At 45.7% G+C, this 12,533-nt stretch overlaps 1 protein-coding gene across 1 annotated transcript; it reads right to left on the bottom strand.

Annotated features, from left to right (window-relative positions):
• Nucleotides 1–904: 904 nt before the first annotated feature.
• On the bottom strand, nt 905–12,305 carry bmp16 (bone morphogenetic protein 16). The gene is made up of 4 exons (XM_074642119.1): nt 12,176–12,305; nt 11,089–11,172; nt 5,090–5,466; nt 905–3,467 (listed from the first exon to the last, which is right to left on the bottom strand). The coding sequence occupies exons 1-4, from the start codon at nt 12,196–12,198 to the stop codon at nt 2,398–2,400; spliced, it is 1,554 nt and encodes a 517-aa protein (XP_074498220.1). The 5' UTR covers nt 12,199–12,305; the 3' UTR covers nt 905–2,397.
• Between the last annotated feature and the right edge of the window lie 228 nt (nt 12,306–12,533).

The following is a 12,533-nucleotide window of genomic DNA, read 5'->3' as shown; positions in this document are numbered from 1 at the left end:
AAACTCATGTTTACAATGTTTACTGAGGTAATAAATCAAGTGAGAAGTAGGCTCATTTTCTCATAGACTTCTATACAATCAGACTTTTTGGGCTTTTTGCAGCCAGAGGAGTCGCCCCCTGCTGGCTGTTAGAAATAATGCAAGTTTAAGGCACTTCAGCATTGGCTTAACTTTTCAGACCCTGGAGTTGCCCACTGGAAGTAGTAGCAAAGAAAACAGAGAAAGGAATTTATTTTGAATGTTTACATTCATCCCAGTTACTGTACTTGCTTGTTGGACATTAATGAGTTATGTAAAGCACTTCTTTCTGCTCCTTACCTCCTCGCACAAACCAAATCACACCTTCCCCTCACCCGTTGTGGGTTTTACTCACCTGTGAGTTGCAGTGAGCTGGTCCATCTGGCGGTGGCTGCAGAGGGCAGGGCCCTCGTCTTCTCAAACACGCAGGAATGCAGAGGTCGAAGACGCTGTTGAGTCGCTTTGACCCCTGCATTGAGGAATGACCTGCAGCCAAGGGTGGCAACGTTTGCTCCTCCATCTTATTCTACATTTTCCTTCTTTCTGTCTTTCTGTGTGTGATATCTGGGATCAGAAACATGTGCTCAGTGTGAAGTGATACAGCGGTTCACTGGTTTTGGCAGCAAGGGTGTTCGGTGGAGATAAGACATTTCCCTTAAACCTCACAGCTGTTTCGATGTGAGAATGTGAAGCTACTTCCTTAGCTACAGTATCATATACACAAATCTGTGGGACTTCTGGCTTCCTTTTTTCTTCCTGAACATGGCAATAATTCCATTGTAAGCTGAAGAACAATGTATGTATGTAACGCTTTTTTCATGCACTCAAGCCCTAGGAAAAGAAAAAAGGAGAACATGGTTGATGCAAAAGAAAAGTCACGTGACAGTTTGCTGTTTGCTTTGTTTATTAGAGGTATATTGTCAAACATTTTACAAGCTGTTGCTTAAATGTTTCCACTTAGAGAGAAAAATGCAACACTGAAAAACAATTACTAAGCTCAGCAGAGAACACTTTTAAAGCCCCTGTTTGAAAGGCACTAAAGTCCCAGTTTTAACGTCGGTCCTTTTTTTTTTATCTTGACACATGCAGACACAACTAGCAAAGACACCTGTTGTTACACACTTCAGTAGCTACAATACACAGAGCTTTCACTTGACTTGTTAGTTGAGCTTTTAAAGGCAACATCACTTATGTCTGCTATCATGTGTAGGACACCAAAATGTGTGCAATGATAAGGCGGGAAGTGGAAGTGACACAGACACTGAACATTTGTACGGATGTAAAGCTACCATAACTTACTTCATGTGGACGGCAGGCTTTCAGTTTTGCTGTATGCTCCGTTGAGTGCAGGTATCTTAAATATTTTCAAGATTAAATACACCATATTGCTGTTATTTAAATACATAATGTGTCTTTTTAAGTTAGAATTGCCATTCAGTGGAATTATGTATAATCACAAGACAACCATCACTTGGGTTTTCTTCACGTCTGCAAAATAAATGTACAAAAAAAGTCTCTTTTTTTAAATAATAGTGATAGCAGTACATTCAAACAATAGCATAATAGTTCCTCAGCATTATTGTTGTGGTTTTAAATAGCTTGTGATGTAAGGGTGCTTGTACGGGGACGGTCTGTCATTATATTAACGTTCGTAAAAACAGATGCACCCTACTTCTTGGTTCAAATACTGCAGAAACAACACTGTCACACAAAGTTTAGATGCCGTGCTAGTGCCATCGTCGTATTGCTAATGCTGTTGATCATCAGATCATCAGGAAGTCCATCGGGAAGTTACAGGATTCTGCTCCAGAGCTTAAATCGTGTGTCCTCTCTGAACCATTTCGGCTGCTAAACACATGTGCATGTTCCTGTCAGACAGTCGTGTGAGAGTGAGATGAGTGGCAATACTGGGATATAGAATAGACGCCATCTGATGTTAAAGCGCTGGCCTCTCGTGAGAGAACACGTAGCCTGACGGTTGATGGTGTAAACAGCTGCATCGTCGCTAAATGGGAAAACGTGAAAAGTAATTCCTGGCAGTATATCTGTGTTGACCATATTTCTGCTTCCTCAGCCTCACTGTCTAATCATGTATCCTGTTGTGTGGCAGATTATTTCTGTTTCTCTCACTCTTTTTTTTCTCTTTCTGTGTCTGACCCTTTTTCTTGCTCCTCTTAATGACGATTTAGCTGCTATATCTCCCTCATCATTCTTACGCTGTTACATTTGTCTCCATCAGTCTCCATGTCTGTTTGCAGTTAGCTGGCTTCTACAGTCTCTTCTTCCCACCATCTGCCCTTTCACGCTTCCGTCTTTCTCCTATTCCCTCGTTGTTCCTCCATCCACGTCTAGCGTTCTCTGGGTCAGCTCTCCAGCCCACTACCGGCAGCCGCAGCCCTCCACCACCATGTCCTGGTAATTCTTCAGCACCACTCGGTCTTGAGGATCCAGGTAGAGCAGGGCGATGGGGCTGAGGGAGGTGGGGACGCAGCAGGCCCGGGGCACTGCTCCATTCACAGAGTTCACCAGAGTTTGCACCATGGCGTGGCTGGAGGAGTTCATGTGGTCGGCCAGAGGAAAGCGACACTCCCCCAGGCAGAAGAAGGCGTCGTAGCCGCTGGGCGCAATGATCCACTTGTGCCAGCCTACATCGTTGAAATCTACATATAGAGGGTGGCGGCGGCATCTGTTACGGGAAAGGCGTTTCAGTTTCGCAGCACGACCACCATTTCTTTTCACCCTTCCACGTTCGCTCCAACTGACACCTCCTTTATCACCCCCCCAGCCCGGCACTGTATACCCCCGTTTTTTTGGTTTTTCTTGGTCTCTGTTGCGGCCCTTGTTGCTGCTCCTCGCCCTCTCTTTTGTCCCTTTTCTCCCTCTCATCCTCTGGCCTCCACTGGGGGTCCTCCTGCTATGTTTGACTAAGGGCTCTCCACGCCCGTCATGACTATAAGTCACCAAGAGGGGTCTCTCCTGGGCCCAGCTGTGCTCGTCCTGACCCACGGACCTGCATACCCTCAGATGTCCCTGTTTGTATTTCTTTGCCTCCTCCTCACCTGCAGCAGCGGAGAGGCTCTGGTCAGGGAGCGAGGCGGTGCTGTTCTCAGGTCTGACCTCCAGGAGGAAGCCCAGGCTGCCAGTCCCAGCAAGGACCTTATGAAGGAGCTCTGCACTTAGGCTAAAAGCCTCCCAGAAATCACTTGCTTTATGATTGTGGAGGCCAGCGGTGAGTAACCTTGTCTCCAGCAGGGTGGGCACAGGGTCCTCATGGTGCTGAGTGAGGTATAGGTTTAGTCTGTGGGCTCCAGGACCCAGGGAGGCTCTGTCACTGCGAAGGAGCCGGAGCTCAGCGGAGAGCACCCTCTCATCCTGAGGGATGGAGGAAACATTGAAGGAGATGTGCACCCTCTTACGATCCTCTGCTATGGGACTGTCTCCAAGGGGCTCTAAGAGAAAGAGGAAGAGAAACAAGGGGGGTGCAGGAGTTTAGTGTGGTTTAAACTTACTTGGGTTGTATTTTAGGGCTGTAAATCGATTAAAATATTTAATCGCAAATTAATCACACATTTTTTATCTGTTCAAAATATACCGTAAAGGGAGATTTTTCAAGTGTTTAATAATCTTATCAACATGGGAGTGGGCAAATATGCCTGCTTTATGCAAATGTATGTATATATTTATTATTGGAAATCAATAAACAACACAAAACAATGATAAATATGATCCAGAAACCCTCACAGGTACTGCATTTAGAATAAAAAATATGTTCAAATCATAACATGGCAAACTGCAGCCCAACAGGCAACAACAGCTGTCAATGTGTCAGTGTGCTGACTTGACTATGACTTGCCCCAAACTGCATGTGATTATCATAAAGTGGGCATGTCTGTAAAGGGGAGACTCGTGGGTACCCATAGAACCCATTTACATTAATATATCTTGAGGTCAGAGGTCAAGGGACCCCTTTGAAAATGACCATGACAGGTATTCCTCGCCAAAATTTAGCGAAAGTTTGGAGCGTTATATAAGCCTTCTTCGCGACAAGCTAGTATGACAATGGATTCCATAGGTTTTCTAGTTTCATATGATACCAGAATCGCCATGGTAGCTTTAAAACTGAGCCCGCTACAACCTAAAAATCGCAAGTTGTGTTAATGCCTTAAACAAATTAGTTGTGTTAAAACAAATTTGTATTAACGCGTTATTATCGTGTTAAATTTGACAGCCCTGTTTTATTTACACTTAACAAGAAACACAAACAAATGCTTGCTACATTAGTAAGATTTGTCATTTGCCAGATATTTCTTGAATGATCTCAAAAGCATGGTACAGGGGTAGAAAGCTATATCTCAAATTGACACTGTGAGTTCAAAGTTGAGTAAATTGAACCACTACATGCATTCATTTGTACTTTTGTGAATTATACATTGTATATATTGTATCTGAATCAAGAACTCTTTAATTTGAGGCTCTTAATAGGTCAACCATTCCTACACCAACATGCATTGAGTGATTCAAAATCTGCTGCAGGGACTCTGTGTCAAAATCTAGTTTTAAAAGCTTCATCATGTTTATTATCCCCACGTAATGCATAATCCTAATAAAGTTATTGTAAAGTGGTTGCACTGGAATTAATTGGTACTTGGAGGTGACTGACAGGGCGATAGGTGGGGGATCAGCGGGGCCCCAACAGCAAATGTTTGCCCTGGGGTCCCCGAACAGGTTAACCCAGCCCTGATCAGAGCTGCAGTGCAGAGTCCAGAACAACCTTCCCCTCAGTGTATCTAAGTCTGCTCTCACACATGTTTTGAAAGAAGACTTTAGGACTGTAAACAACCCATCTTAATTAAGCGCGCCCAGCCGGATCTTACTCAGTGTTGGTGAGTCACAACAAACATCTGCCACTGCCATAAATAGGATCTTTATACTTCATCTGTGGTTAATAAAGGAATTCAGCAGAATGCACAAACAGCTTCCGTGAAACAGAAGTTCAAAGGCCAAACAAGTACAATTAGAATTCTTGTATTGCAATAAAATAGGTTGACAGCATGGCGTCATGATGTGTTACCATTGTGGTGAAAGCTGCGTACGGTGTTAGCCTGCTGGATGTGCTGGCTGGGGAAGCTAAACGAAGGGTCATCCACTAGATGGTACTGCTGCTGGTGGAAGCGGTAAAGATCCAGGAGGTACCCGGGCACCGGCACTCCGGGCCGAGGATCGGGCTGCGACTGCAGGCCCAGCCGGCTCAGGAGGAGGTTCTGGATGGTCTGAGCCAGACTGGGCTCCAGGAGGAGGGAACCAGCCGGTGGGGGCGACAGGGAGGAAGGCACGGGGGACACCCTGCCATGGTCGATCTTGCTGGTGTCTCCACCCTGGCGACCAGACGAGGCTTGAGGTAGCAGCAGGACCATGAGGAGCAGGAGGTTAGCAGGGAACATGGTGGACCTGCAGGGAGGTGAGGAGAGATGATGGGAGGACAGGTGTGGTGGAGAAAAGAAGAGAGGAAGTGGTGGTTAAATTTAGGTGCTTTCAAACCTTTTCACAAAATTTGCAAAAGAGATCGCCCCTCTGAGATGCTCCAGGACTCTGTATATCATGCTTATGTCTTCCCCTTCCTGGACACACTAGTTTCTCATTAGTCTTCAGCCTTCATGTGGCATATGTTCAAGGAATTTACTGTCCACATATCCATACGAAGTTGTTTGGTTGTTACTCCTGGCTGCAGAAACCGTGCCACTTTGTGTTTTTCCTCTGCTAATTTATGGCGAGCTTCTTACTCCAGAGGCCCATATAAATCCTAGGAGATCTAAACAAGAGTAATTAAACCGTCTCTATCTGTAATTTAATCATGCTGTGTGTTTGTGTGTGAAAGAGATCACAGTGCTGTGACTGAAAGACATCGAGCATTAATCAAAGGCTGTGAACTCTGGTGACGTGTAATGGAGTTGTAGAGGCCAGTCACAATGACAGATATTTTCTCCTCCCTTCCTTTTCAAATCACTGGAGAATGTGACGATGTCTGCATGAGTGGACAAGACAGAACGCTTTTAATTTAAAGGCGTAATTAAATTGACCCTTAAATTACAGCTCTATTGACAGCATATTAACAACAATATTCACCCAACCCTTAGAAAACATTTATAACTCTGATGTAGTTGTTGTTTAATGTTGATGCTTGTTTATAAAGACTTGCCAGTTTAGTCTGATATCAGGGTTAAATCCGGCATTTTGAACTTTGGTGCTGGGAAGACCCTTTGTTTAGTTTTGGATCAACTATGTTCAAAAGCATTACAACCAAGCACTCATTGCTTATTGACCTTTGACTTCTGCAGGTCAGGAGGATAATTGTACTAGAAGAATATGGACATACAGGTACATGGACCTTGACACTGATGTATATTCTCGAAGGGAAAGAGAAGAGCTTTGTCTGTATATAGAAATTTTGGAAAGTCACAATTTTGAATTTGAATATGTGCTATGCACTGACCTTTGGAGGTTGTGTATATGCAATATGTTGATGTTGAATTTCAAATAAAACATCATTAAAACAAACTTTGTTCGAGCAGCTAGTATTAAAAAAACAGTGTGTAGGATCTGACGGTATCTAGCGGTGAGGTTGCAGATTACAACTTCTCCCTTGTGCCAAGCGTGTATGGTTGCTACAGTGGCTGACACGAAAACTCTAGAGCCAGTTGTTGTAAGAGTAGAGTGCACAGTGTGTGTGTGTGTGTATGTGGGAAGTGAGTGCTGAAGCAAGAGAGAGAGAGCAGCGGCGACGAGAGTGAGTAATGTTATCGACTCTGACCAAAGCAGGAAAAGGTAACAGTGTTTGCTTTGTCTGTTCTGGGTCACTGTAGAAACATGGTGGCGCAATATGGCAGACTCCGTGAAGAGGACCCGCTCAATGGCTCATTTCAAGGTAATGAAAACACAACGACTCGAAATTTCAGGCGATTATAGACTAAAGAAAACATACTTATTGTTATTATATTCAATTTCTGCCAATAGATCCCCCTTATTGTTACACACTGGTCCTTTAAATCCTGAAACAAAGTGTGCCAATGTGTGCAAAGGTGTCACATAATACTATAAAACTTGTGTGTGCAGTGCAACGCCTTGTTCCACAGCCAAACTCTGCAGAAAACTAAGGAGACACAAGAGATGGACGATCTGGTTTCATTGGTGTTTTGAGCTGAAAAACAGATTACAGAATACATAAGGATAATGAGCATGCAGTGATAATGCCATGTTACTGGGAATCCATCCCTGCTCAACTAAAATCAGTGTGTTTTTAATAAAGATATGCTCAAATATGCAGTTGTTTGTGGTTTGCGCGTTGGGTGCTCTTGAATCTTTATTAGTTAAAATCCCTTCTATGGGTTCTTCCAAAGTGAGGATTATTTGCACCCACAGTATGTAGAAGTGTGAGCTTTCCCCAACTGTAGTGTTGTATTATGAATTACCTGATCTCCCCTTCGACCCACATTCACATCATCACCTGCTTCATTCACTCGACGTTCAAATTCCTGAAGCAGAAATCTGACCGAAACCCCACAGATGCCACAACAGCGCTCCTTTAAGCTAAACTTGACTGTGTTAAGCGTCTTTCAGCTGACTCAACTCAAAGTGATCAGCTTATCTCTCCCTACATGGACTAGGCTCAGTGCGGGAACATGACCGCACGGGGTCATGCAATTACCACTACGACCTGGCTAACACCCTGCGCCTCTGTAGTGCAGGTGTTAATAATGACTGAGCCAGTAATTAGAAACCAGCAAGTTAACGTCCCTCTTGAACCGAAGAGGTCGAGGTGAGGAGTAAAGGGTCAGAGCAAAGGAGTAAAACCTGTTGACCAGTCAGAGACAAGACAATCTAAACTGCAAATGTGCGACATAATAGAGTAGAAGTGAATCATGTACCCATTGTCGCCCAGGGTTGACTGGACATGTGTCCTTTTTCAAAAGAAAGTGCACCTGTCTATCCCTTACTCAAAGAAGAGCTTTAGTTACCTTGTTCCTTGTCCGAGCATTCACATATCTCTCTCCTCTATCTCCTTATCTCACCTCTCTAAGGGCCAGCGGATCGATTAAGCCCTCTACAGCGAGATAGTAGAGGCGTTTACGGCTGAGCGAACACATAATGACACTGTTATGGCCGCTAATCTTACCACGCTGTCAGAAAAAGGGTTAAAAGGAGGTCACAGGTGTGGAGGTGTGTATATTTTTATGCACTGTGCGTTGTTCATGTGGTACGCGGTTCAAAGGGCAGGCCTGGGAAAATAAGCCACCTGCAAGCGTGGGATTGTTGCTGGCTAACCATTAAACTCTCGCGGCCCCACCCAGGGCTGTTTCACCTGAGGCAACGAAGCGGAGGACAATTACAGATTAGACGCCACTGCTGGACGGCCTCTCCCATATTCTGTGGAGGCTTGTAAAGCAGATTAAGGACAACAACACCATCTCTCTCCTGTACTTTCCTCACCTAGAAAACCACCCAGGTGACTCGGAGGTTCAAAGGTTCGGGGTGTGTCGCGGCCCGCACGAGGCAGAGGGACACAGGTTTGCGAGCGAAGGCCAGCTTGCCCTACATCTCTTTGACATACAAACAGCCTCTCCGTCCTTCCTGAGTGTCTGTGTTATGACTTCTAATTTAAGCCGTGCACAGGCCTAATTTAGCATCTTTATGCGTCACGTGCGTCCTGATGTCGACTCATTCCAGTCAGCCAGACATTTTTATGATTACACCCCCCCAGTTCCTGCTTTTATATCTGACCATCCCTGCCTCACTGTACCCTTTGTCTTCTTTCTCTCTCTGGCAGGAACGTGGACTAATCAAATGTTCTTTGGGGATAAGAGAGGAGAGCTGTATGATGAATGGGTCCACGATAAGGTGAGATGAAGGATTGGGGCCTCCAGCATCAGCATCTTCTCCCCGTGCAGTTCGGCCTATTAGACATATTAGATGTGACCTGACCTCCCGAGCAGACAGTGGCGCGACCCTGGCGCGCGGCGGACGAGTGTCGTCGCCGGCCTGCCCCGTGTCTTTCTGAACTCGCTGATTAAAACCCCTGACCCCCGACGTCCGTTTCTAACTCCTGTTTTTGTTGTGCTTCTATCTCGCTGCCTCTCTTTTTATCTGTTTATTTCAAACCCTGCTGCCTTTCCCCTTCCTCCTTCCTCTTTGCATCCCTTGAACCTTGTCCTTTTGCTTTGCTCTCTATGCTGTCATAACTGCTTTTCTCCCTTCTGTTTCCCCCGTCTCCTCTCTTGATTCATCCATCAATTCCCCATATTTTTCTGACTTTCTCTTGTTATTTCTCGCTAACAATATCTGTTTTTGTGCTTCCCTGCATCACCTCCCCATTCCCTATCTCCCTCTCTCCCTTTCCTCCTCTCCCATTAATGCTGCTCTTTTTTCCTAGGCCTTTGAATGAATGGTGTTTTTGCGGAAGAGTGCGGCGGACTGCTGCCGGGGCCAGAGGGCCGGAGTGTCACCGCAGCCGGCTGATTTATCCACCGCCGCTGTCTTCATGTTACGCCTGGTCCCTCAACTTTCCCTTCCTGTTGTTCTTCCCGTGTTTCTTTTACCAAATTCCTCCTCTCTCATTCTCCCTGATCCCCCCCGCCTCCCCTTCCAGCTCTCATTTTTCTACGCTGCCGTCTCATTCCTTCAGAACTTGATACGTGCAGCGTATATGCCACAGGGTTAATTTGCTCTCTCTGAGCAAAATATGTCATGTCGGAAGGCCTCGTGAGCCCAAATGTGATGTACAGTACAGTGTACAGTACATGAGAACACTTCTGAGGATACATCTGTATTCACTGCTGCTCTTTTTTCCACTTATAAACGGAGCATGCACGCCATAGAGTGTATAATTTACTGTGAGGTTATGACTGCACAATACTCCTCATGCTTAACTAGTCATTAATGCACGACTTTGAGCTGGGGGAATTAATATATAATGAGGGCGGGGGTCCAAAACAGTTGTGGGGTTGTGGTGCTGCTCTCCGAGGCGCGACAGATGAAATCATTAGAACAATATTCCAGATAGGCTGCTGTGTGGTTTTATTGGACTCTATTAGAACGGGTCTCTAATTCATCCCAGCTGGACCGATTAGCTGGCTAATGACCCAGACGTCAAACACACACATGTGTAAGAACAGTACAGGGTTTAAACACATGCTAACTGCCAGGCGGAGTGAGCACTAACACATACGTAGAAACACACACCAGAGATGTAGAACTGTGGAGGAGCTGGGTTGTAAGTATGTGAGAGCGGTTGGAAACAGATTTAGACACACACACACACACACACACACAGGTTCAGTTTAGCGGACATTCAGGAGTGGAGTCGAACCGGTGCTTCCCTGCTTCTATCTGACGGATCAGGTATGTACACACACTTTGTTTTAGTCTCATTTGTGTGAGCTTGAGTAGAGCATCAACAGGTTGCCATGTATTTACAACTTTCACCCTCATACTCCTTTTTTTTCCTTTCTCATTATCTCCACTTTTGTTTGGGCTTGGGATGCCCAACGGAGGTCTCCGTGTCACATGGGCATTGTGGTTAACAGGAGGCCCCGCTGAGGCACAACACTGTGCGAGCATCAGTGGAAACACTGACATATCTAACCCGTGACTGCTGAAAGCTCGGAGACCGCTCTCGTCGTGCGTCTGACAGCTGAGCCGATGTGAAATACAGAACAAAAACACACCTCTGCTTTTCACATTAAAGCTGCTGAGCGTAGACACTGAGGGCCAATTCATAGCTGCGTATGTATGCTGCGGTGACGAGTTACGTTATGCTCTTTGAACTCATAATGGGTGCATTATTCTTGGACAAGTTGCTCACCACCACCAGACAAGATTTTGATTGAGCAACTCAGTGTGCCAGCGGTGTGTGCATGTGTGTGCATGTGTGTGCGTGTGTGTGTTGTTCCCCAGAGTGACTAATGGTTTCAGCAGCACAGTTCCTGTGGCCTGTGGCTTGACAGACAGACAGATGTGTATACAGTGTGTGTGTGTGTGTGTGTGTGTGTGTGTGTGTGAAAGGGATGTAGTACTCACGTCCAGGTGTAGTGGGATGTATGCAGAGTCCATGGTTTATCCTTGAGCTCCAGTGTTACGATCCCTCGGCTCTCGCTCCCGCTCCTTTGGACAGAATGGACAAACTGTTTACCTCTTCTCTCTCTCTCTTTTTACCTCTCTCAAGGTAACCGGTGTCTGTCTCTTCTATGTCTCCTACGTAAATGGGCTGTAGGTAATGCTGCTGCTCTCTCCATGTTTTGCTCCCCTCTCTCTGCTCCCTCGCTCAGCTCCTCATCCTGTTGTCAGTGTCAGATAAGCAAACTCTTTCAAACATCCACCGGCTTCCCCTCTGCCTACCCGCCTGCCTGACCTCTGCAAGTGGGCGACTCCCTTTCTCTGTTGCCTGCACTGGTTGTTTAAAACACACTGGTGTTCGCTGCCGTGCATATGGAAGCTGCAGGAGGGAAATGAGTTGTCTGTCTGTCTGTACTGTATCACCGGCAACAACTCCCTCTAGTTCCTAAACCTCCTTACTATGTCTCTCTCCCTTCCTCTTGTATCTCCTCCCCTTTTCCTCTCTCTCTCTCTTTCTCGCTCTCCCCACCTCCCCCCACACACACACACACACACACACACACACACTTTTTTTTGCTTCTTTCTATGCTATACTAAGTGCCCAGCTGGTAAACTCAGTTTAACTCTAATTGACTTGCCTGGCCACTAAGATCCTCCCAAATAGTGATGTCACTAAGACCGGCCCCAGAACATTTACTGTACTGCTGTTATCTCTCTCTCTCTCTCTCTCTCTCTCTCTCTCTCTCTCTCTCTCTCTCTCTCTCTCTCTCACACACACACACACACGCACACACATACACACACAAATACACACACACATACAAACAAGCATGAGTACAAACATTCTCACACACACAATCATGCTAAAACCAAACCAAACAGACAAGGATGCACTCAAACACACATGAACACACACTTTTACACACACACACTTTTACACACACACTTTTACACATACACATGCGTACGGCCTGTTCCAGATAACCCCGAGGTCAGCAGCACACAGAAGCAGACTGATTATTTTCCACAATTCCTCCTTTAACAGACTCACCTGCAGCTTTTCGTTGGCACCATGTTACTTTTCGGCCAACGCGAGTGCCCATGACACTGAATGAGAGCACACGGAGTCAGTTACAAGAGAAAAGGTATGAATGGATGACTCATAACAGCTGCCGTGAAGTCACCTCAGTTGAGTTTTGTGATTGGATGGAAGAAAACGTTGAGGTAAAAAAAAAAAAAGCAGTACTTCTCCACTACGGGTTGAAGCAAGGTGCATCTGTCCTTCCAGCGCCGAGCGGGTGGCGGGGTGAATTTGTATTCATGGGGTGGGCCCATGAGAAAACGTCTCTTTAGGATGCATCGTCTCACATATTAGATCTCATCTGGAGAATCACTTGCCCACGTCCCCC

Source organism: Sebastes fasciatus, chromosome 7 (assembly GCF_043250625.1).
Source record: "Sebastes fasciatus isolate fSebFas1 chromosome 7, fSebFas1.pri, whole genome shotgun sequence".
In the NCBI taxonomy this organism is placed as follows: domain Eukaryota; kingdom Metazoa; phylum Chordata; class Actinopteri; order Perciformes; family Sebastidae; genus Sebastes; species Sebastes fasciatus.
Note: the sequence above shows the minus strand (reverse complement) of the source record. Positions and strands in the feature narration are given on the sequence as shown.

Excerpts from the sequence above, each read along its gene's own strand:
- bmp16 (XM_074642119.1), bottom strand. The coding sequence starts at position 12,198 with ATGGTGCCAACGAAAAGCTGCAG. Across the intron at positions 11,173-12,175 it reads GTGCCAACGAAAAGCTGCAG|GAGCGGGAGCGAGAGCCGAG; the intron begins GTGAGTCTGTTA and ends TTCTGTCCAAAG. Across the intron at positions 5,467-11,088 it reads ACATCCCACTACACCTGGAC|GTCCACCATGTTCCCTGCTA; the intron begins GTGAGTACTACA and ends ACCTCCCTGCAG.